General features: G+C 43.1%; 2 protein-coding genes across 11 annotated transcripts in view; one reads left to right on the top strand and one right to left on the bottom strand.

The window, feature by feature from the left end:
• The first annotated feature begins 2,820 nt into the window (after positions 1–2,820).
• On the top strand, positions 2,821–23,021 carry KLHDC2 (kelch domain containing 2). Its single transcript, XM_039468773.2, has 13 exons — positions 2,821–3,746; positions 8,011–8,090; positions 10,702–10,819; positions 14,502–14,617; positions 14,838–14,919; positions 15,077–15,160; positions 16,558–16,638; positions 16,710–16,768; positions 17,162–17,271; positions 17,657–17,729; positions 20,237–20,324; positions 20,408–20,460; positions 20,705–23,021. The coding sequence occupies exons 1-13, from the start codon at positions 3,594–3,596 to the stop codon at positions 20,826–20,828; spliced, it is 1,221 nt and encodes a 406-aa protein (XP_039324707.1). The 5' UTR covers positions 2,821–3,593; the 3' UTR covers positions 20,829–23,021.
• Positions 21,895–23,047, bottom strand: part of NEMF (nuclear export mediator factor) — a 79,527-nt gene continuing 78,374 nt past the window's right edge. For 9 of the 10 annotated variants that reach the window (XM_074393976.1, XM_074393973.1, XM_074393974.1 and 6 more), the window contains 2 exons: positions 23,004–23,047; positions 21,895–22,917 (listed from right to left, as the gene is read on the bottom strand). In XM_074393976.1, the coding sequence (XP_074250077.1) occupies positions 22,559–22,917; positions 23,004–23,047 (403 nt within the window). In that variant the 3' untranslated portion in view covers positions 21,895–22,558. The remainder of the gene's footprint in view (positions 22,918–23,003) is intronic. The other variant, XM_074393980.1, reaches the window with a different exon arrangement.

Here is a 23,047-nt window from a genome sequence, read left to right as displayed (position 1 = left end):
CAGGAAGCTGAGGCAGAAGAATTGCTTGAACCTGGGAGGCAGAGGCTGCAGTGAGCTGTGTCACTGCTCTCCAGCCTGGCCAACAGAGCAAGACTCCATCTCAAAAGAAAGAAAGAAAGAAAGAAAGATAGATAGATAGATAGATAGATAGATAGATAGATTCAACATATATCTTTGACTCTAGATGAAGATGTATTGATTAATGCATCCAGAAATATTTATGGTACTAGATTTTGTCCCCTAGAAGCCCCTTATTGTCCTAAGGGTAGAATGTAATGGGTAGAAACTTAGATGTTAGTGATTACATTTTAAATGCCACAGGAGTCAAGCAATGATCTGATTCAAAGAGAGACTCTTTTATAAGGATTTTGTAAGTATGATATTAGAATACATTCCTCAGTCTATTCCTGATCCCCTAAGTAAGCTCTTCCATTACCATGGCAACCCACTCATACCTATGACAAATATTTTCTGTGTGACTCTGTTGGGGAAATAGAATTAAAAACAAAATATTTTCCCAACCCAGAAAACATCTCCACGAAGGTAGTAGAGAAAGAGGTTTGATTCGTTGAATAAGCAATAAAGCAGAATGTGATGAGCATCACAGGCGATCTACCAGGAAATTGCAAGGACAAAGAAATCTCCCCTTTTCATATAGCCAAGCAGATACAACACATGATATACATGCTCTCAAGATAAACAATAACTAGTCCTTCAGTAAGAGGACTTGACAACACGATTTGTTACACACAGTTCATCCTAGATTCACCTGATAATTAAGGTGACTGTGTTAGCTGATTAGCTGTATTGAGAGGAAAAGGTAGTTTGACAGAAGGTGGTTTTGCAACTTGCAGCAAGAGGCCACCCAAGTTAAGCTCATACTTCAAGCTTAGAATCTAACAGGGGAAACTAACAATAGACAAGTAATTACTTGATGGTTTTAAGAAGTGGTATGGAGAAGTTCCAAGGATACTAACAGCGTCTAACAGGGAACCTAAAAGTAGCCTTGGAGACCCAGCAAGGTTTCCCCAAGGAAGTTCCAACTAAATTGAGACATGAAGAATAAGTTATGGCCGGGTGCAGTGGCTCACACTTGTAATTCCAGCACTTGGGCAGGTTGAGGCAGGAGGATCACTTGAAGTTAGGAATTTGAGGCCAGCCTGGGCAACATGGTGAAATGCCATCTCTACTAAAAATACAAAAATTAGAAGTGGTGGCGGGCGCCTGTAATCCGCTGAGGCAGGAGAATTGCTTTATATCGGGAGGTGAAGGTCGAAGTAAGTTGAGATCATGCCACTGCCCTCCAGCCTGGGCGACAGAGAGAGACTCCGTCGAGAGAGAGAGAGAGAGAGAGAGAGAGAGAGAGAGAGAGAGAGAGAGAACACTTCCAGGGAGAGGGAGCAGCAAGCGTGAAGGCCTGGGCTAAAAAGAGCTAAGGCGTGAGGTAGCTAGGTGTTGTGGCGGGGCGCGGTGGCTCAGGCCTGTAATCCCAAAAAAATTAGCTGGGCGTGGCGGCGCTCGCCTGTAGTCCCAGCTACTCAGGAGGCTGAGGCAGGAGAATTGCTTGAACCCGGGAGGCGGAGGTTGCAGTGAGCCGAAATCATGCCACTGCACTCCTGCATGGGCGACAGAGTGAGGGGAAAAAAAAAGGAGCTAGGTGTATCTGAAGAACTGATAGAAGGGTAATGTAGCTGGAAGGAGGAGACAGCCAGGAATCGAACCTGGAAAGGTGAGCCAGGGCTGGACGATGCTGGATCTTGCAGAGCACTGTGATACTTACATATATTTTTTAATATGGAGTTTCGTTCTTGTTGCCCAGGCAGGAGTGCAATGGCGCCGTCTCGCCTCACTACAACCTCCGCCTCCCGGGGTCAAGCGATTATCCTGCCTCAGTCTCCCAAATAGCTGAGATTCCAGGCACCGGCCACCACTCCTGGCTAAATTTTTTGGTATTTTTAGTAGAGACGGCGTTTCACCATATTGAACAGGCTGGTCTGGAACTCCTGACCTCAGGTGATCCGCCCGCCTTGGCCTCCCAAGTGCTGGGATTACAAGCATAAGCCACCGCGCCCAGCCGTGATACCAATTTTGGACTCAGCATACTAAGGACGTCGGGAGCCAGCTCAAGGTTTTTAAGTGAGTTGATCAGATTCACACGGTTGGTTCACAAGGAACTTTGGTAACCCCGAAGTCTATTAAGCATAATTCCACTGGGAGAAGACACTACTGCAAGAAATCCTGTGAGCTGGACAGATATGCGGGCACCAACCGGGTGGATAGCACATGAGGTTTCAACAGCCTCAAGGTGATTTGCTTCTCTGAAGTCTTTAATCCTAAGTGACTTTCAAGTTCTTGAGTTCAAGTGAACGCACTGGAAGCATCTAGGGGAAGAGTTTCAGGCTATAAACATTTAAATATATTTTTTAAAAAGCCTTTTATTGTTCAAAGTATTCCTTTGCTACGGAGTGCTCCTAACCAGAAGATGAGGGAAATGGAGGATAATGAGGCACGCCCCTCCCACCAAACAGGAGAAATTCTAGAGGCACTGTGAGATCAGGAAATGAAGATGTATTTTTGTCCCACCCTATTTTCACAGGTGAGGTATCAAGTTGAGGTTACAGCAACTCCTAATTTTCTTTTGGCCCAACTGAAAGGTATCATGGAAAATAAGAGAAAGCTGTGTGTGCGTGAAAGGGATCCGCCCTCTGAAGAAAAGCTTGCTGGGCGCTTCGGAAACGCTTTTCCAGCCAACTCTGCAGCCCGGCTGGCGGCGGCGGCCGCGGCGGCAACGTCAGACCCTCGCGGAGGCGGCGCCGGGTGGGGCGGGAGCCGGCTGGGCCCCGCGGGTGAGCAGAGCCTCGGCCCCCGCACCCGCAGGACGGCAGGGCCGGCTTCCCCTCGAAGGCGAGGCCAGAAACTTGCCTAGCGGGGCAATTCCGGTGCCCCCGTCGGGGCTGTGCGCCCTCTGAGATCATCCCTGAATCAAACGAATAGGAATTCTTGGGAAGAAAGAAAAATTTTGCGGCAATTTGGCTAAAATTTAGCAGCTTTCAGGGAGCGATTCAGGGCACTATTCCTGTGGTTCCCTCGGCGAAAAAAGACTCGAAGGGCTGCTGGAAGCCGCCTGCCCCACAGAGCTGCAGCGCCCGCGCCATAGGCGGCGGCGGCGGCGGCGGGAGGACCCGGCGCTGGGGGCGCTGAGCGGCGTCCTCGCTTCCGGAGCCCGGCGGGCGGCGTCAAGCGGAACCGCGGCTTCCGGCCGCCGCGTAAACAAGGCCGTGGGCTGCTGGAGGCGGGGCGGACGGGCTGCGAGAGGGAGCCGGGCCGACGCGGACCCCCTTCCCCCCAGTGCTCCGGGTCTCGGGCCCGGCTCCGCCCGTGCCCGCTCTGCAGGCGTGTCCCGGCGGCGGAGAGGCGTCCTCAGCCGAGGAGGCTGGGAAGCGCGAACGCCGGCGGCAGGGAGGCCTCGCCGCCGTCCCCTTCGCCGCTGCCCTCTCCTTGCCTCGCGCCGCTGTCCATTTCTCTACTTTTCCTTTGTTTCTTTGGCCCCTCTCGGGTGTGGGCATTCTTGGTTAGCAAAGTGCAGCCTCAAGATGGCTGATGGCAACGAGGATCTGCGGCCGGACGACTTGCCGGGGCCGGCCTTCGAGAGCTATGAGTCCATGGAGCTCGCCTGCCCCGCCGAGCGCAGCGGCCACGTAGCCGTCAGCGACGGGCGCCACATGTTCGTCTGGGGCGGCTACAAGGTCAGTGGGTGGCCCGGCCGCGGCGGACGTCGCTCGGCTGTGGCTCGGGTGCGGGTCCGCGGCCACTGCCGGGCGGGAGGTCAGAGCGGGCCGCCGAGGGCGCCCCCTGCTCCGCCGCGCGCCCCACCGCTGACTCTGCCCGTTGGTTGGTTTTTCTTGCGCGCGGGAATCTTCCTTCTCTGGAGTCCCCAACCAGTCTCGAGTCTCCAGGGCTGCTTTCACGTCAACCTGGTGCTCACAAAGCCAACTCACTCCCACCCCCGTTGTTGCCATTGGAGCGTTATTCTGGAGAAGGTCCTGTTAATGTTGTTTGGGCGGTGCATTATTCGGAAGGGTTGGAGTGTGTAAGGTGACGGCGTGTGATGTCACTCAGACGCGTTATCAGGACGGCCTAGAGGACTTTACCCTCTGGGGCTGGGAACCGCTGCCCACCTACGGGGTGGCCGAGGTGCAGGGAAACTGGAATTCCAAAAGGTTACAGGAATCACCTTATTCAACCTTGCCGCCTGTGCAAATGGCCATCATACTATTGTTTGAACCTCTCAGGACTATTTTCCTTCTGGCTTCAGCTGGGTTGAAGTTTTTCAATAGACACCCCTATTAAGATAATTGATGGAAAAGCTCCACCGGTAACCAAAAAAAATCCCCAGCATCAGTTAACTACGGAGTGCAGCTCTTTGACTCTGATCCCCCAGATGTAAACAACGTGATTAGTTGGTGGTTTAAAGCCAGTTGCCTTTCTTTACTCTGCTCCCTTGGAAATCTAGAATTTTGTTTGCTGGGATGGCTCTGATCCAGTCCTACCACAAAATACTTTTATTCCTCTTTGGTCTTGAAAATGTTCTCTGCCCTCCCCACGCCTGTGCCTTGGATGACTTGCTTTGTGACTGTTTTAGCTTATGGTACAGTTTACTTGACCGTGATTGACCTTTTTTGAGCTAGCTTTCAAAAATAGCTGTCCTGATACTTTAATTTGGTTTAACTGCAAAAGTAATTTTTGCCAATCCTAATTCATCTGCAGTGTTTTCCCCAGTCTCCAATGAATGTGGTTAGAAAATAGAAAGGCGGCCGGGCGCAATGTCTAACGCCTGTTATCCTAGCACTTTTGGAGGCCAAGGCCGGTGGATCACCTGAGGTCAGGAGTTCGAGACCAGCTTGGCCAACATGGTGAAACCCTGTCTCTACTAAAAATACAAAAAAAAAAAAAGCCGGGCGTGGTGGTGGACGCCCTTAATCCCGGCTACTTGGGAGGCTGAGGCAGGACAATCACTTGAACCCGCGAGGTGGACATTGCAGTGAGCAGAGACGGTGCCATTGCACTCCAGCCTGGGCAACAAGAGTGAAACTCTCTCTCAAAGATACTTTAGAGCCGGGCGCGGTGGCTCAAGCCTGTAATCCCAGCACTTTGGGAGGCCGAGGCGGGTGGATCATGAGGTCGGGAGATTGAGACCATCCTGGTCAACATGGTGAAACCCCGTCTCTACCAAAAATACAGAAAATAAGCTGGGCGTGGTGGCGCGTGCCTGTAATCCCAGCTACTCGGGAGGCTGAGGCAGGAGAATTGCCTGAGCCCAGGAGGCGGAGGTTGCGGTGAGCCGAGATGGCGCCATTGCACTCCAGCCTGGGTAGCAAGAGCGAAACTCCGTCTCAAAAAAAAAAAAAAAAAAAAAAAAAAAAAAAAAAAAAACTTTAGAAAGGGGTAGAGAGGCCAGGCGCGGTGGCTCAAGCCTGTAATCCCAGCACTTTGGGAGGCCGAGGCGGGTGGATCACGAGGTCGAGGGATCGAGACCATCCTGGTCAACATGGTGAAACCCCGTCTCTACTAAAAAAAAAAAAAAACAAAAAAGTAGCTGGGCATGGTGGCGCGTGCCTGTAATCCCAGCTACTCAGGAGGCTGAGGCAGGAGAATTGCTTGAACCCAGCAGGCGGAGGTTGCGGTGAGCCGAGATCGCGCCATTGCACTCCAGCCTGGGTAATAAGAGCGAAACTCCGTCTCAAAAAAAAAAAAAAAAAAAAAGGGGTAGAGAATTTCAAGAATTTGGGGGGGGGGTGCGACCATGTAGTCACTCTTATAAAAATGTAAATTAATTCCCCAGGAGAACAGAAACCTGTCAGTCACACTTTGGTTTAAGCTACCTAATTCATAAATGTATTTTAAAAATTACAGCATTGAGAGAATGAGACTTTGGGAGTCGGGCAGGGGAGGATTCTCAGTGTGGAATATTTCTTATGGTGGATTGGGGCGGATTCAGGGAGAAGCAGCAGAATCACTGAATTGGATGGTTCTAAAACAGACTGCCCTCCCTATTTATGGCTGGTGGCTGGAACCCTGAAGAGTAGACACAGAAGTCCTTGGAGATTGTTTCAAAGGCAGTAAACTTCTGCTCCCTACATAGCAGGCAGTTTTCCTCCCCAGAATAGGTGGGTCACTTCTGGGTCAGCCCGTTGCCAGCCTTTCCCTTCATCATTGGTGGAATGGAAAGAAATGTTTGGGTGGCCAACTGTTCCATTTCTGTATGTGCAATATTCAAGCTTACTGGACTTTGACACCCATTTTCCGTGAACTGCAGTTGTTTATGTCAACACTGTTCAGAAAGTGGGCAGAGAAGGTCAAAGGCTGGGAATGTCAGGCAGTTGTTAAAGTTCAGGGAAAGGATTGAATCCTGGGTCCACCATTACTTCATAAATAATCTTGGGCAAATTACTTAAAACTCTAAAGAGTTATATTTCTTATAACGTCAGCTACTTTTTAGGGTGGTTGTGAGGATTAAGTAAAGCAATTCATGGATAGCTCTCAGCTCTGACATATGGTAGGCTCAGTTTATGTGTTAGGAATTAATACCTGAAGAGAATGGAGCCGAACAAAGAACCTAAAATTCTACATAAGGATTTAATATTTACATATTTGCAGTTCTGCCCTCGCTGTTGCTGCTTAGAGAATAGGTGCTGCTTAGAGAATAGCTTGGCTAGAAAACCATGCACGATGTTAGTGTGGATCAGGCCCTTTGAGTAGTAGCCTGCTGACTATGGCACAGGTAATCTCTCCTGCGGTCATGCAGCTGAAATTTGGTGCATGGTTCTGTTCAGGATAAAGTGGCCTTAGACAGTTCCCAGAGATCTCTTGGCTGGGCACAGTGGCATACAGCCTGTAATCCCAGCACTTTGGGAGGCTGAGGCAGGCGGATTGCTTGAGGCCAGGAGTTTGAGAACAGCCTGGCCAACATGGTGAAACCCCATATCTACTAAAACATACAAAAATTAGCCAGGTGTGATGGCGAGCGCCTGTAATCCCAGCTACTCGGGAGGCTGAGGCACGAGAATTGCTTGAACCCAGGAGGTGGAGGCTGCAGTGAGCCAGCTGAGATCACACCACTGCATTACAGCCCGAGCTACACTTGGACTCAGGAAAAGAAGTCTCTTAACTTCTTGCACTATTGCAACTGCTGTATCAAAATTCTGAATTAAGAGCTATCAGGCTGGGCTTGGTGGCTCAAACCTGTAATCCCAGCACTTTGGAAGGCCAGGGTGGGTGGATCACCTGAGGTCAGGAGTTTGAGGCCAGCCTGACTAACATGGGGAAACCCCATCTCTACTAAAAATACAAAAATTAGCTGGCCTGGTGGTACACACCTGTGATCCTGGCTATTCAGGAGGCTTAGGCAGGAGAATCGCTTGAACCGGGAGGCGGAGGTTGTAGTGAGCAGAGATCGTTGCACTCCAGCCTGGGCAACAAGAGTGAAACTCCACCTCAAAAATTAAAAAATCTGTCTGTATTGAGCTTTACCTTGAGTGTGTGGCATGGGTGGGGGAGGATTGTGCACTGTAAGACCTATTTAACGTTTTATCACAGTAATTTCTTTTTTTTTTTTTTTTTTGAGACGGAGTTTCGCTCTTGTTACCCAGGCTGGAGTGCAATGGCGCGATCTTGGCTCACCGCAACCTCCGCCTCCTGGGTTCAGGCAATTCTCCTGTCTCAGTCTCCTGAGTAGCTGGGATTACAGGCACGAGCCACCATGCCCAGCTAATTTTTTGTATTTTTAGTAGAGATGGGGTTTCACCATGTTTACCAGGATGGTCTCGATCTCTTGACCTCGTGATCCACCTGCCTCGGCCTCCCAAAGTGCTGGGATTACAGGCTTGAGCCACTGCGCCTGGCCCCCACCAGTAATTTCATAATTAGTATCTCAAGATCAATTTGAAAAAAATACAGTAGTGCCTCTTTAAAATGTTTTTATATTTACAATTTTTTTTTTTTTATCCTTAGAGTAATCAAGTCAGAGGATTGTATGACTTCTATCTGCCTAGAGAAGAACTATGGATCTACAACATGGAGACTGGAAGATGGTAAATGTGGATATTATTTATGAGGGGGACTAAAAAATTCATGTAAGGGCTGGGCACAGTGGCTGGCTCATGCCTATAATCCCAGCACTTTGGGAGGCCCAGGCAGGCGGATCATTTGAGGTCAGGAGTTCAACACCAGCCTGGGCAACGTGGTGAAACCCCATTTCTACTAAAAATACAAAAATTAGCTGGGTGTGGTGGCACACACCTGTAACTCCAGCTACTCAGAAGCCTGAGGTGGGGGAATCACTTGAACCTGGGAGGCGGAGGTTGCGGTGAGCAGAGATTGTGCCATTGCACTCTAGCCTGGGTGACAGAGTGAAACTCTGTCTCTAAAAAAAAAAAAAAACAATTCAGATGTGGTTGCAAAGAAAAATATGTAAAACCCATTCTAAGCTATCTATATATTCTAAAAACACTCTTCTGCTACTTTAGCTTAGCTGCTAAGCTTAATTTAGCATTTGTTTTAGAGTAGTTCTGTAGTTACTAGATACTTTTATGAACTTAGAATAAATTTCTATTCAGGGCTCTATAAAGTATAGTAATATTTAAAATAGATGTAGAGGCTTCAGAATCTAGAATGGAAAAATAATGTTCCTTTTTCTTTTTTTCAAGATGTTAAGTTTTCTGTTGTATCTTGAATAAGGAAAGGATTTTAAATGGTTAGAATTGTTACATTTTAGACTGTGTAGTTTTATCTGCCAAAAATAAATTATATTTTAACGACCCTTCAAAATTTGCATGCAAATCTTTTTAAAAGTAGTCTGTTCTGTTTAAAAACCAAAAGGACTTCCAATTTGTCCTTTATATAAACTGGAGATAACCTGAAATGATCTTTTGCCAGTTTCATAATAGTAGTAGTCAAGAGCACGTCCCTGGTAGAATTAACGTGTTCCTCAAAATGCTGGGTTAGCCATGGTTGAGGATTTACATAGTAGTTTTTCCCGTGGTGTGCTTTCTTAGAATTTTGTGCTTTAAATATTTTATTTATTCTAGATCTCATAATTAGCATAATAGTCTTACTTAAGAGTTAGGCCAGAGGCAGTGGCTCATGCCTGTAATCTCAACACTTTGGGAGGCTGAGGTGGGTGGACCACCTTAGGTCAGGAGTTCAAGACCAGCCTGGCCAACATGGTGAAACCCTGTCTCTACAACAATACAAAGATTAGCCAGGCATGATGGCATGTGCGTGTAAACCCAGCTACTCGGGAGGCTGAGGCAGGAGAATCACTTGAACCCGGGAGGCGGAGGTTCCAGTGAACTGAGATCATGTCATTGCACTCTAGCCTGGGTAACACAGTGAGACTCTGTCTCAAAAAAAAAAAAAAAAAAAAAAAAAATTTGGCTGGGTGTGGTGGCTCACACTCATAATCCCAGCACTTTGGGAGGCTGAGGCAGGTGGATCATCTGAGGTTGGGAGTTCGAGACCAGTCTGACTAACATGGAGAAACCCCATCTGTACTAAAAATACAAAATTAGCCAGGTGTGGTGGCGCACTCCCGTAACCCCAACTACTTGGGAGGCTGAGGCAGGAGAATTGCTTGAACCCAAGAGGTGGAGGGTTGTGGTGAGCCGAGATCATGCCATTGCAATCCAACTTGTGCAACAAGAACAAAACTTCTCAAAAAAAAAAATTTAAGAGCTAAGCTAAAAATAAGTCATGATTTCTGTAGATAACAAATTAGTGTTAATATGAAGCCATTTCTTACTCAGAAACAGCTTTTTCCGGAGAATTGGAAATTTATAATTGTATTCTCTGAGAATTTATGTATTTTAAAAAATAATTTTTAAGGCCAGGTATGCTGGCTCACACCTGTAATCCTAGCACTTTGGAAGGCCGAGGTGGGAGGATCACTTGAGTCTAGGAGTTCAAGAGCAGCCTGAGGAACACAGTGAGACCCTGGTTTCTATTTAAAAAAAAATTTTTTTCCTCATTAACTTTTTTTTTTTAAATGAGCCTTCTAAAACCTTAAGTTTAGTAAAGATAAAGTAATATATCTGGCAGTTTTAGCAGAAGATCTGGAGTATACGTTTAGAATTTTAAATCTTAGGATTGCTTAGATGTTTTGATTCAGATCCATTTTTAGATTCAGAATGAGTTAATACACACGAAGCACTCAGGAATGCCTGGCACATGGCATTACCTGCTTTATATAAAGGACTTGAATCTGATGCATATGAATGGCTAAAAGGTGACTGAAGAAAAGACACTTAGTGACTTAATCTATCAGGACTGGGAATGTTGAGATTTTCTTTCTGGGCTCCTGGCACACTCAAAAACAAAACAACTTATGGCCTTGTAAATAAAGAGCAAACAATTTAGTCTTGAGAAATATAAAATGTTATGTTCCTAGAATAATAAAGTGACACTGAGGCTTTCAGACTCTCTCATTAGCCTGTACACATGGGGCCAGCTGGCACTGCCTGTGGAATGGAAAAGAGGGAAAAGCACATTCCTTGAATTAATTTCAGACTTAAAAGAGACCCTACAGACATTGTCTACTCTGCCTTCTCAATTTATTCTTTTATTGAGAGAATGTAAGTAGAAGAAAAATAGAGTTTTGCATTTCTTCCCTTTTGGTAAACTTATATACATTTAATTCCCCCTCAGGAAAAAAATCAACACCGAAGGTGATGTTCCTCCTTCTATGTCAGGAAGCTGTGCTGTGTGTGTAGACAGGGTGCTGTACTTGTTTGGAGGACACCATTCAAGAGGCAATACCAATAAGGTTAGTGTTTCTAAGGATTATGGTTTGAGGCCTTTTTATTATTATTTTTCAGACAACTGCAGATTTCAAAGGTTAGCCCTAGACTTATTTGTGTCTCAGTTAAAAATGATGTGTATTTGATTATGATATGAATGTGCATTTTAGTATTTTGTGTGCCAACCTGTATTTGCCTAGGCATTATGTAAAATCAACCTTTGTTGGTAAGCTGTATGCAGTAACCTCCTGGGTGGTTTTTCTTGGTGCTTTTTGCAGCTACTTGTTCTCTTAGAATGCCTAAGTGTTAGATGAACACTGGTAATAAAATTAAAGACAAAAAGAAGACAAGATGTAAGGAGAGAAGGGTAAAACTGAGCAGGCAACCAATCAGAAAGCTATAGGATAAATTAAAACTGACAAAACTACCTGTTAACATTCCTATAAAGTGGTGCCCAAAGACACTGCTATTCACTTTGCCCACAGTTCTCTTTCAGACCAGTAAGTCAGTCAAAAATGATACATATGATATATATTAGTGCTTACTGAGTTGCCAAATAAGTGAATTGATAGGAGTCTACTAAGTTGGCAACTTAGTAAGCACTTTGTGCTGAGCACTTGGTTGGACACTGGAAACAGATGAATGATACAGTTCCCATCTCTAGGAACTCACATTCTAGAAGGGACACATATAGTAGGTAAACCACTGCAGTTGCATCTGCTGGAGAGATAACACAGCACCTGGCATATAGAAAGTAACTCAGGAAGTATTGTTGAATCTGAAAAAGTCTTTGACACTGCGTTTGGTAGGATGAGGAAACAGAACAAGGAAAATCTTGACTGAAGAGGTGATGCTTGAACTGAATAATAAAATTGGAAAGAGTAGCCAAGATAGAGATATAAGCAAATGTCTTAATTAATTATGGAAATGTCAAGTGGATGGAACATGTGGCTAAGATGCTTTCAAACTGTTCCTAGAAACTCTAGGGATTTGAGATGCCTTGGAAAACACCTGTGGGAGGAGCCTATGGTGTTAGGTGGGCTCCAGGCTGCCCCTTCCTTCTCCGTTTTAACAAGTGTAGCTCCACTTTTGTTTTTATACTTTGGGCTTTTGCTTAGTATTTTGTTTGAAGAAAGGGTTTTATGCCTAAAAGATTCTGAGGCACATCTGTAGGCTCTCATTGAGCCATATGTATTGCAGAGCCAAGGGGGAGAAAAATAACTAACACAACTTGAAAAAGCTTGGGGAAGGAGACAAGCTGTGGTTTTGTTGGGGTAGTTAGAAAAACAGTAGTTGCATGTCAAGTGGCTAGGATTGTGTGTTACAAGTTTGACTAAAAGGAAGCTTAGGTGTCTCAGAAGTAAAAAATAGATATATTGTGGTCAGATACATTCAATTGCCTGATGTGAACCCTTTGAAAGAAAGATGAACATTTAAATTTTTTTTTTTTTTTTTTTTTTTTTTTGAGACGGAGTCTCACTCTGTTGCCCAGGCTGGAATGCAGTGCTGCAATCTCGGCTCACTGCAAACTCTGCCTCCCAGGTTTAAGTGATTTTCCTGCCTCAGCTTGCTGAGTAGATGGAATTACATGCATGTGCCACAGTGTCTGGCTAATTTTTTTTCTATTTTTAGTAGAGATGGGGGTTCATCATGTTGGCCAGGCTGGTCTTGAACTCCTGACCTTAAGTGATCTACTGGCCTCAGTCACTCTAAGTGTTGAGATTACAGGTGTGAGCCACTGTGCTTCGCCTATTTAATCTTTTAAGTATAGAGTTAAATAGGCACTAAACATATATTTGTTAAATTGAATTTAAAGGTAAAGTTACTAAACCTAATTTTTTTGGGTAATACCATCCTAAAACTCATAAATTAAATAACTACAGTCCTCATATCAGGGCCTGGTGTGGTGGCTTATGCCTATAATCCCATCACTTGAGGTCAGGAGTTTGAGACCAGTCTGGCCAACATGGCAAAACCCTGTCTCTACTAAAAATACAAAAATTAGCTGGGCATGCTGATGCATGCCTGTAATCCTAGCTACTCGGGTGGCTGGGGCACAAGAATTGCTTGAACCCAAGAGGCAGAAATTGCAGTGAGCTGAGATCATACCACTGCATTTCAGCCTGACAGAGTGAGATTCTGTCTCTACCAAAAAAAAAATTAAAAATTAAAAAATTAAAAAATTTAAAAAAAAAAGGCTATCGGCACAATTTTGCATTTGCAAAAAATGTGGAACCAGCTGAAATGCCCACCAGTGAACAAGTGGGTAAAGAAAATGTGGTGTGTATATATACCATGGAATACTCCTCAGCCATAAAAAGGAACAAAATAACGGCATTTGCAGCAACCTGGATAGAATTGGAGAACATTATTCTAAGTGAAGTAACCCAGGAATGGAAAACCAAACATCTTACGTTCTCACTCTTAAGTGGGAGCTAAGCTATGAGGGTGCAAAGGCCTAAGAATGACACAGTGGACTTTGGGGACTCAGGGAAAGGGGTGAGAGGTGGGTGAGGGATGAAAGACTACACATGAGCTGGGCGCTGTGGCTCACGCCGGTAATTCTAGCACACTGGGAAGCTGAGGCGGGTGGATCATGAGGTCAAGAGTTCAAGACCAGCCTCAGCAACATGATGAAACCCCATCTCTGCTGAAAATACAAAAATTACCCAGGTGTGGTAGTACACGCCTGTAATTATAAGCCTGTAGCTATAAATAGCTACTCGGAGGCTAAGGCAGGAGAACTGTTTGAACTTGGGAGGTGGAGGCTGCAGTGAGCAGAGATGGCACCACTGCACGCCAGCCTGGGAAACAGAGCGAGACTCCAACTCAAAAAAAAAACAAAAAAGAAAAAAAGACTACACGTTGGGTATAGTGTACACTGCTTGGGTGATGAGTGCACCAAAATCTCAGAAATCACCACAAAGGAACTTATGTAGGTAACCAAACATCATCTGTTCCCCAAAAACCTGTTGAAATAAATAATAAAATGGGAAAACAAAATGGCTGTCTTAGCCAGGTATGGTGGTACAAGCCTGTAGTCCATCTACTTAGGAAGCTAAGGTGGAAAGATCACTTAAGCCCAGGAGTTTAGGTTAGAGTAATCTGATTGTGCCACTGCACTCCAGCCTGGGCAAGAGAAACCCCGTCTCTTTAAAAAAAAAAAAAAAAAAAAAAATTTAACTAACTGTGTGCTTAGTGACCTAGGAAATTGGCATTCAGTCACAAAATCCTCATCTGGACTCTGAGCAGTCTGGCAGCCAGTCAGCAGTCAAAATTTCAGTAGTACCGAATTTAGATGTCACTTTTTTTTTTTTTTTTTTTTTTTTTTTGAGACGGAGTTTTGCTCGTTACCCAGGCTGGAGTGCAATGGCGCGATCTCGGCTCACTGCAACCTCCGCCTCCTGGGTTCAGGCAATTCTCCTGCCTCAGCCTCCTGAGTAGCTGGGATTACAGGCACGAGCCACCATGTCCAGCTAGTTTTTGTATTTTTAGTAGAGACGGGGTTTCACCACGTTGACCAGGATGGTCTCGATCTCTTGACCTCGTGATCCACCCGCCTCAGCCTCCCAAAGTGTTGGGATTACAGGCTTGAGCCACCGCGCCCAGCTTAGATGTCACTCTTACCATAAATCACAGTAAAATTATATGCTAAACTTGAATTTCTTTCACATAGCCATATCTAACTGAAATCACTGCTTCTGACAGTTCTACATGCTGGATTCAAGGTCTACAGACAGAGTGTTACAATGGGAAAGAATTGATTGCCAAGGAATTCCTCCATCATCAAAGGACAAACTTGGTGTCTGGGTATATAAAAACAAGTGAGTTGGCAGCACTATAGGTTTGGGTTTTTATATGTAAAATGGTTTACCATTCAAGTGTCCTTAGCCAGTAATCAGTTGCATAGAACATACCTCATAGGGCCCATATAAAAATTAACTGAATTAGTACATGAAAGCATTTAACACAGCACCTAAGTTGCTTGTATCCTATCCTATGGATGTCTGAATTTTTAGTTTCTTGATTTTTTCTATTAAACAGGTTAATATTTTTTGGAGGGTATGGATATTTGCCGGAAGATAAAGTACTGGGAACTTTTGAATTTGATGAAACATCTTTTTGGGTAAGTGAAGTTTCATATTTGCATATAGCCTCCTTAGTAGTTGAAACAACACATTGTATGTTTGCTAATAAGTTTTGTGTGTTTTTCTTTGGTAATCCGGCAGACTATCTAATTTTATAAATATTTGTAAAATAACTCAGATTTTTATTTTCGGTAGAATTCCAGTCATCCAAGAGGATGGAATGATCATGTACATATTTTAGATACTGAAACTTTTACCTGGAGCCAGCCTATAACTACTGTGAGTTACTAAAGAATAATGAATTGCTAAAGCAAGGATACTTAGAGGTGGTGGAGAGGGTTGGGGGCAGGGGGCGGACTCAAGTTGGAAGATACTGTAAAAGTGACAATTCAGCCGGGCGCGGTGGCTCAAGCCTGTAATCCCAGCACTTTGGGAGGCCGAGGCGGGTGGATCACGAGGTCGAGAGATCGAGACCAACCTGGTCAACATGGTGAAACCCCGTCTCTACTAAAAATACAAAAAATTAGCTGGGCATGGTGGTGCGTGCCTGTAATCCCAGCTACTCAGGAGGCTGAGGCAGGAGAATTGCCTGAACCCAGGAGGCGGAGGTTGCGGTGAGCCGAGATCGCGCCATTGCACTCTAGCCTGGGTAACAAGAGCGAAACTCCATCTCAAAAAAAAAAAAAAAAAAAAAAAAAAAAAGTGACAATTCATTCTTGTTTTCTGCAGAGAAGATCCTTTCCTTTTTCTTTTTTTTTTTTTTGAGATGGAGTCTCATTCTGTTGCTAGGCTGGAGTGCAGGGGTGTGATCTTGGCTCACTGCAACCTCCGCCTCCCGGGTTCAAGCAATTCTCCTGCCTCAGCCTCCCAAGTAGCTGGGACGACAGGCACGCCACCACATCCAGATAATTTTTGTATTTTTAGTAGAGACAGGGTTTCACCATGTCAGGATGGTCTCAATCTCTTGACTTCGTGGTCTGCCCGCCTCAGCCTCCCAAACTGGGATTACAGGGGTGAGCCACTGCGCCCAGCTGAGAAGATCCATAATTTTCATGATTTCCAAGGAACCTAGAACTCAGAAGTTTAGTGAATGTATGAAGTGACTAACCCAGCATCTGTTATCTAATACATTTTAAGTGGTAGAAGTGTTTCAGATTTCAGATTTTTTTTTAGATTTTGGAATATTTACATGATATACTTAACAGCCAACCTCTCTAATTTAAAGGTCTGAAGTGCTTCAGTGAGCATTTCCTTTCAGCATCATGTTGGCACTCAAATTTTCAGCTTTTGGAGCATTTCAGATTTTGGATTTTCAGATTACAAATATTCAACCTGTAATTAAATAACTCAGCACTATATTGCAATTTGTATTACTTAAATATTAGATTTATTTTCCCTCTGGCACATATGAATATGCCAGCCTTTATTTTAAAAGACAAAAAATAAAGTAGCATTTCTGTTATTCAGTAACACATCTCAAAACATAAAATTAAAATGCCCAGTTTTGGTAATCAGCTTGAGTACTGTTGTTGTCTAGAAGTCTACACTCCAACTTTTAAAAGCTCAAGTGCCTTACATATTCTTATCCCATATCCAAAGGAGACTCTGGTATTTTTCCTCTGTTTTTTATAAAAAGTTCACTTACATACTAACTTGCTTATGTGACTCTTTAATAGGGTAAAGCACCTTCACCTCGTGCTGCCCATGCTTGTGCAACTGTCGGAAACAAAGGCTTTGTGTTTGGAGGCAGATACCGAGTAAGTATTTAAAGAGCTTAATGATTTGCTTTTGAATTCTTCAAAATGATAACTTAATTATCTTTTTTTAGGATGCTAGAATGAATGACCTTCACTATCTTAATCTGGATACATGGGAGTGGAATGAATTGTAGGTATCACGTTAGATAAGTTTATTCAAAATTCAGATTGTCTTTGCCCTATGTTCCCTACTATTGGTATATAATAATGTTGCTTAATTCTTCTGTAACTAAAATAAACATGATCTCTAGGCCCTTAAGGAATGAATTTTAATTTTTATGTTTCCAGTTCTCATAACTATGTGCCTTATACATAGCATGTGCTCAGTGTTTGTTGAAAAGGTCTAAAGTTGACTCTCTTCAAAGAAAATATTTCAGTATAAAGCATGTAGTTGTTTATACCAAGAAGCTTTTTTAAATTTGAAGTCTTTTTCATAACACATACATAGAAATTTTAAAGGAAAACTGAAAAATACAGTAGCTGCTTCTAAATGCAGATATTGTAACTTAGCTATTATTTTCAGAATTCCACAAGGCATATGCCCAGTTGGCCGATCTTGGCACTCACTAACACCAGTTTCTTCAGATCATCTTTTTCTCTTTGGAGGATTTACCACTGATAAACAGCCACTGAGTAAGTCCTTGAAAACTATCATAACCAAATCATCATATATCATCCATATATAATAGCTGAAAATGAGTCGATGAGAGACTTATGAGAGGGCTTATAGGGTTGGTTGGAAGGTTTGATTTTGATCCTGTAACATACCTGTAACTGTACTACATGGCGTACTTCTGCTCAGTGAAGAACCTTGGAGCATTTAAGAGCCCTGCTGAAGGGCTGTAACATGCAAAGGGCTTACTTGGCTAATTGCAGGGGGAAAAAAAGAACATAAACTTTCTGTATATACTCATGATCTGATTTATTACCTTTCTTGCCAAAGCTGTGACCTTTAAATGTCATTATCGTATTGGCACACTAACATATTTCATAGATCTTTTTTCTTTTCTTCAATCAGGTGATGCCTGGACTTACTGCATCAGCAAAAATGAATGGATACAGTTTAATCATCCATATGCTGAAAAACCAAGGTATTTAAAGGCAATTCTTATATTGAATATGTACAAGATACAAGAATTGAGATTTCTGCTGCATTATATCCACCATTCTTATTTATAAAAATCTTAACATTCACTAAGGTTTGAAATACTTCTCAAAGAAAAGAAACCAATGTTATCCTAGTTTCAAATGCTCTCCTTTCCATCATCTGTGTATGAAGAATAGGGCTGGATTTTTATTTTTGCTTCTTCGTTTCATTATAAAATTGACACATAGTTAAAATGTATAGTCAAGCTTTTCACTTAAATGAGTTGAACTGCATCTAAGTTTGTTATTAAAAGTAAGGGTTGGGGCCGGGCGCGGTGGCTCAAGCCTGTAATCCCAGCACTTTGGGAGGCCGAGGCGGGTGGATCACGAGGTCGAGAGATCGAGACCATCCTGGTCAACGTGGTGAAACCCCGTCTCTACTAAAAATACAAAAAACTAGCTGGGCATGGTGGCGCGTGCCTGTAATCCCAGCTACTCAGGAGGCTGAGGCAGGAGAATTGCCTGAACCCAGGAGGCGGAGGTTGCGGTGAGCCGAGATCGCGCCATTGCACTCCAGCCTGGGTAACGAGTGAAACTCCGTCTCAAAAAAAAAAAAAAAAAAAAAAAAGTAAGGGTTGGCCAGCAGGCATGGTGGCTCACACTTGTAATCCCAGCACTTGGGGAGACTGAGGCGGGTGGATCACCTGAGGTCAGGAGTTTGAGACCAGCCTGGCCAACATGGTGAAACCGTGTCTCTAATAAAAATACAAACTTAGCCAGGTGTGGTGGTGTATGCCTGTAATCCCAGCTACTAGAAAGGCTGAGGCAGGAGACAGGGAGGTGGAGGTTGCAGCAAGCTGAGATTGTGCCATTGCACTCCAGCCTGGGCAACAGGAGCAAAACTGTCTCAAAATGAATGTGCTGGAATGGGTAAAAATTTTTCTTTTTTTGAGATGGAGTCTCCCTCTGTTGCCAGGCTGGAGTGCAGTGGTGCAATCTTGGCTCACTGCAGCCTCCGACTCCCTGGTTCAAACACTTCTGCCCCAACCTCCCAAGTAGCTGGGATTACAAGCATGCGCCACCATGCCCAGCTAATTTTTGTATTTTTAGAGGTGGGGTTTCACCATGTTGGCCAAGATAGTCTCGATCTCCTGACCTTGTGATGTACCTGCCTCAGCCTCCCAAAGTGCTGGGACTACAGGTGTGAGCCACTGTGCATGGCTGGAATGGGTAAAATTTTTAAAAATCACATGGGAGGCCAGGTGTAGTGGGATTACAGGATTACACCTGTAAACTCAGCACTTTGGGAGGCTGAAGCAGGCGGATTGCTTGAACCTAGGAGTTCCAGACCAGCCTGAGCAACATGGCAAAACTCCATCTCTACAAAAAATAGAAAAATTAGGTAGGTGTCACAGCATGTGCCTGTAGTCCCAGCTATTCAGAGGGTATATGTTGCAGTGAGCTGAGACTGCACACTGCACTTCAGTCTGGATGACAGAGCAAGACTGTCGCAAAAAAAAAAATCTATGTGGGGGAGAAAAACAAGAACTGTCGATTAGATTTGCAGTAGCACTGTATAACAAAGATGAAGAAATGATTTCTTTGTTACACAGTGCTACTGCAAATCTTAGCCAAAGAGAAGAGCTTCTTAAACACTGATAGTTGATTTTCTCTTGTTAATCTCAAACAAAATGCTAAAGGAAATGATACAGTCAAAATGATGTTCAAAGCCTGCAGTTTTTTCCCAAGCCTGTAAACCAAGTATAGTCATGCCAGTAAGACTTTATTTGCACAACTGACGTCTCTAAAAAACTACCAGACTTTCTCGGACTTCATTGTTTTTTTTTTTTTTTTGAGACGGAGTTTCCCTCGTTACCCCAGGCTGGAGTGCAATGGCGCGATCTCGGCTCACCGCAACCTCCGCCTCCTGGGTTCAGGCAATTCTCCTGCCTCAGCCTCCTGAGTAGCTGGGATTACAGGCACATGCCACCATGCCCAGCTAATTTTTTGTATTTTTAGTAGAGACGGGGTTTCACCGTGTTGACCGGGATGGTCTCGATCTCTTGACCTCGTGATCCACCCGCCTCGGCCTCCCAAAGTGCTGGGATTACAGGCTGAGCCACCGCGCCCGGCCTAGGACTTCATTGTTTACTCAAGCAGGGCTTTCACCATCCCTTGGATGTTCTGTTTAAAGCCAGTTGGCCCTATCTATGGAAAAAGGCATATACCACAGTCAGCTCCCATACGATTTTTATTGCTAACAAAGACCTAGAGAACACATCATTCAGTTCAAACCCCTCATTGCATAAATGAGAACTGACCAGAGAGAAAAAAATCATAATACCCAGATAAAAAGATATTGATTGCTTTTGCTACTTAAGATTTTACTTCTCACCATGATGTTTCGGTCTGAACTACCTTAAGATCTCTAGTCTTTATTTCATAGCCCCATTGAGTAGTATAAAATGAGCAACTGGGTGACTTCAAACTCAAGTTTTTGTTTTAAATGCAGGTTATGGCACACAGCTTGTGCCAGTGATGAAGGAGAAGTAATTGTTTTTGGTGGCTGTGCCAACAACCTGCTTGTCCATCACAGAGCTGTAAGTATACTACTTCATATTATTACTGAAACTTACTTTTAAAGCATTTGCTTTTAAATGTGTTCTTCCTATCTATTTTTCAGGCACACAGTAACGAAATACTAATATTTTCAGTTCAACCCAAATCTCTTGTACGGTAAGTAAGTTTGTACTTGGCACTTACTATTTCAAATTCTGTTTCATACTTAACCACTCTCAGGAAAAAAAACAGGTTTATGGATTATTTAAGGGCAATAATAGTAAGTAGGAACTTCACGGCTACAACTAACCAGTTCCTGTGAAAATCTAAGAAAGAGGGATGTTTTAGGTAGATTTTCAAGTGAACGTACTTCTAAACAGTAAAGTGAAATTACTTTTCTCTTTCCTTATTCGTTTTTCAGGCTAAGTTTAGAAGCAGTCATTTGTTTTAAAGAAATGTTAGCCAACTCATGGAACTGCCTTCCAAAACACTTACTTCACAGTGTTAATCAGAGGTTTGGTAGTAACAACACTTCTGGATCTTAAGGCTTCATAAATAATGCCTCTGATCACCTTGCATGGACAGCAATCCTGTAAACATCACAAGAGTTGTCATCATTTGTATAATTATATGCATTGTTGTAGTTTGCAACTTTTGGTTTTAACGTGCATGTGAATGGCCTAGAGAACCTATTTTTGTGTCTAAAGTTTACAATAAATGTATTTAACACCAGTAGCTGTCCTCTATTATAAAGTAAAAGAAAAGTAATGTTTGGGCTTTTTGCCCAGAGAATGGTTATATTTCCTTTTTGGTAACTTCAGGATATATAGCTGTAGAAAGATTACACTAAATAGTCTTACCATCATCAACAAAATGACGTCATTTTTTAAAAACAGGTATTTTTAAATGGCAAGAGTATACTCTATAATTATGTAACTAGTGTTGTAAATATAATAATTTTTTTTAACATTAATATTCACATTATGACTAAGCTGGGAAAATAAAGTATGGAGGGATCAACAGCTACTTAGTACTTTGACCTTAATGCTTCAGTGTAGGCACTGGAACAAGTGGTCATGCTGACTACAGGCAGGTGTCGTTCTGTCAGTTACAAAGTTTTGTAGTTCATGAAAGGATGGAAATAATGATAACTTCATTCTCTATTCTGTTAGGAGACAGAGAAAAAATGCATTGGGGTCTTTAGTGGTTAACTGGTATAGGTTAAGATACTCTGTAACATGCTATATTGATAATTAATTAGTAAAGATGGAAATTAAAATGGTACAGAACTGAATGAGACTACAAGGAAGAAATTAGGATCAAACCTGAAGGTCTACAAATGAATAGAAATGATTAATATCAGTTCCATCTACAAGTTATTAAGCTGAGTCATGAGAATTACTACTTGTATTTTACATTTGGTCTAATACCTTTTTTGACAAGTATAGGTGAAAGCAGAAGAAAATCCACTCCAATATTTAGTTTTCAAGACACAATCCTAAATATTTAACTTCCCCCGCACCAAAAAAAAAAAAAAACAAAACCCTTATGGCTGGACTGTAATATATATATTATTAGCTGTTACATACAGTAGACTTAACAAGTCAGTAGTTTAAGCAATCAAGCCACTTCACTGTTCAGTTTCTTTACATCATGAAAAGAACACAGTATTAACCTCCAAATTTCAAGAAAATGTAGAATAACGACAGATGCATATAATTAGCATTTAACTGTCCACAAATATTTTAGGAAATCCTATCATAGCCAGTGTTTCCTCTATATAAAACTGGGGGGAAAAAAAACAAGAATTAAGTCCTTTTGGTGAATATATATAGCAAGGCAATGTTTAGTTCATTTTTATAATGCTGAGTCCTGTAACATGGTGTTTTCATCTTTGAACTTCCAAAAGGCTATAAAATTGGGTCTTCTTAAATATTTTTAGAATTTCATTTCAGTTATTTCCTTTTTACATTCAGAAGATTAGGTGCAGACACTTTGACTTTGCCAGGAATGTTTCTTGATAAATCTGTGTCCTAAAAAAAGAAAATTGCTGAATATCTTCACATCCTATATGGTCAATCATGTTTCTTTTATGATAAAAAAGAAAAACATTTCCAAATTTTTAGCTGAAAGGATTTTACTGCTTCTAATAAGACAGCATTTTCTAATAAAATAATAAAAACTGGCCGGGTGCGGTGGCTCACGCCTGTAATCCCAGCACTTTGGGAGGCCAAGGCGGGTGGATCACGAGGTCAAGAGATCGAGACCATCCTGGTCAACATGGTGAAACCCCGTCTCTACTAATGGTGCAAAAAATTAGCTGGGCATGGTGGCGCGTGCCTGTGATCCCAGCTACTCCGGAGGCTGAGGCAGGAGAATTGCCTGAACCCAGGAGGCGGAGGCTGCGGTGAGCTGAGATTGCGCCATTGCACTCCAGCCTGGGTAACGAGCGAAACTCCGTCTCAAAAAAACAAACAAACAAACAAAAGAAACCTGCTAACATTTTAAATTGTACTGTCAGTCTCCATTTTCCTTTTCTGAAGGAGAACTTTACCTTTACGCTGCGGAATAAGTCTTTTTCTCTTGCTGTTGCTTCTTTGAAATGCATGAAACTATTCAAGGCTGTTTTTGCAGCTGTAAATACAAAAAAAAGAGTAAGAATAATCTAATTCTGTTAAGTCACTGAACTGTTTAAAATCATAATAAAAAAATTTAAATACCTTTTCCCTTTTTCTGCACTCCAGGAGTAAGTTTCACTTTGTAT

Source organism: Saimiri boliviensis, chromosome 2, assembly GCF_048565385.1.
Source record: "Saimiri boliviensis isolate mSaiBol1 chromosome 2, mSaiBol1.pri, whole genome shotgun sequence".
Lineage (NCBI taxonomy): Eukaryota > Metazoa > Chordata > Mammalia > Primates > Cebidae > Saimiri > Saimiri boliviensis.
Note: the sequence above shows the minus strand (reverse complement) of the source record. Positions and strands in the feature narration are given on the sequence as shown.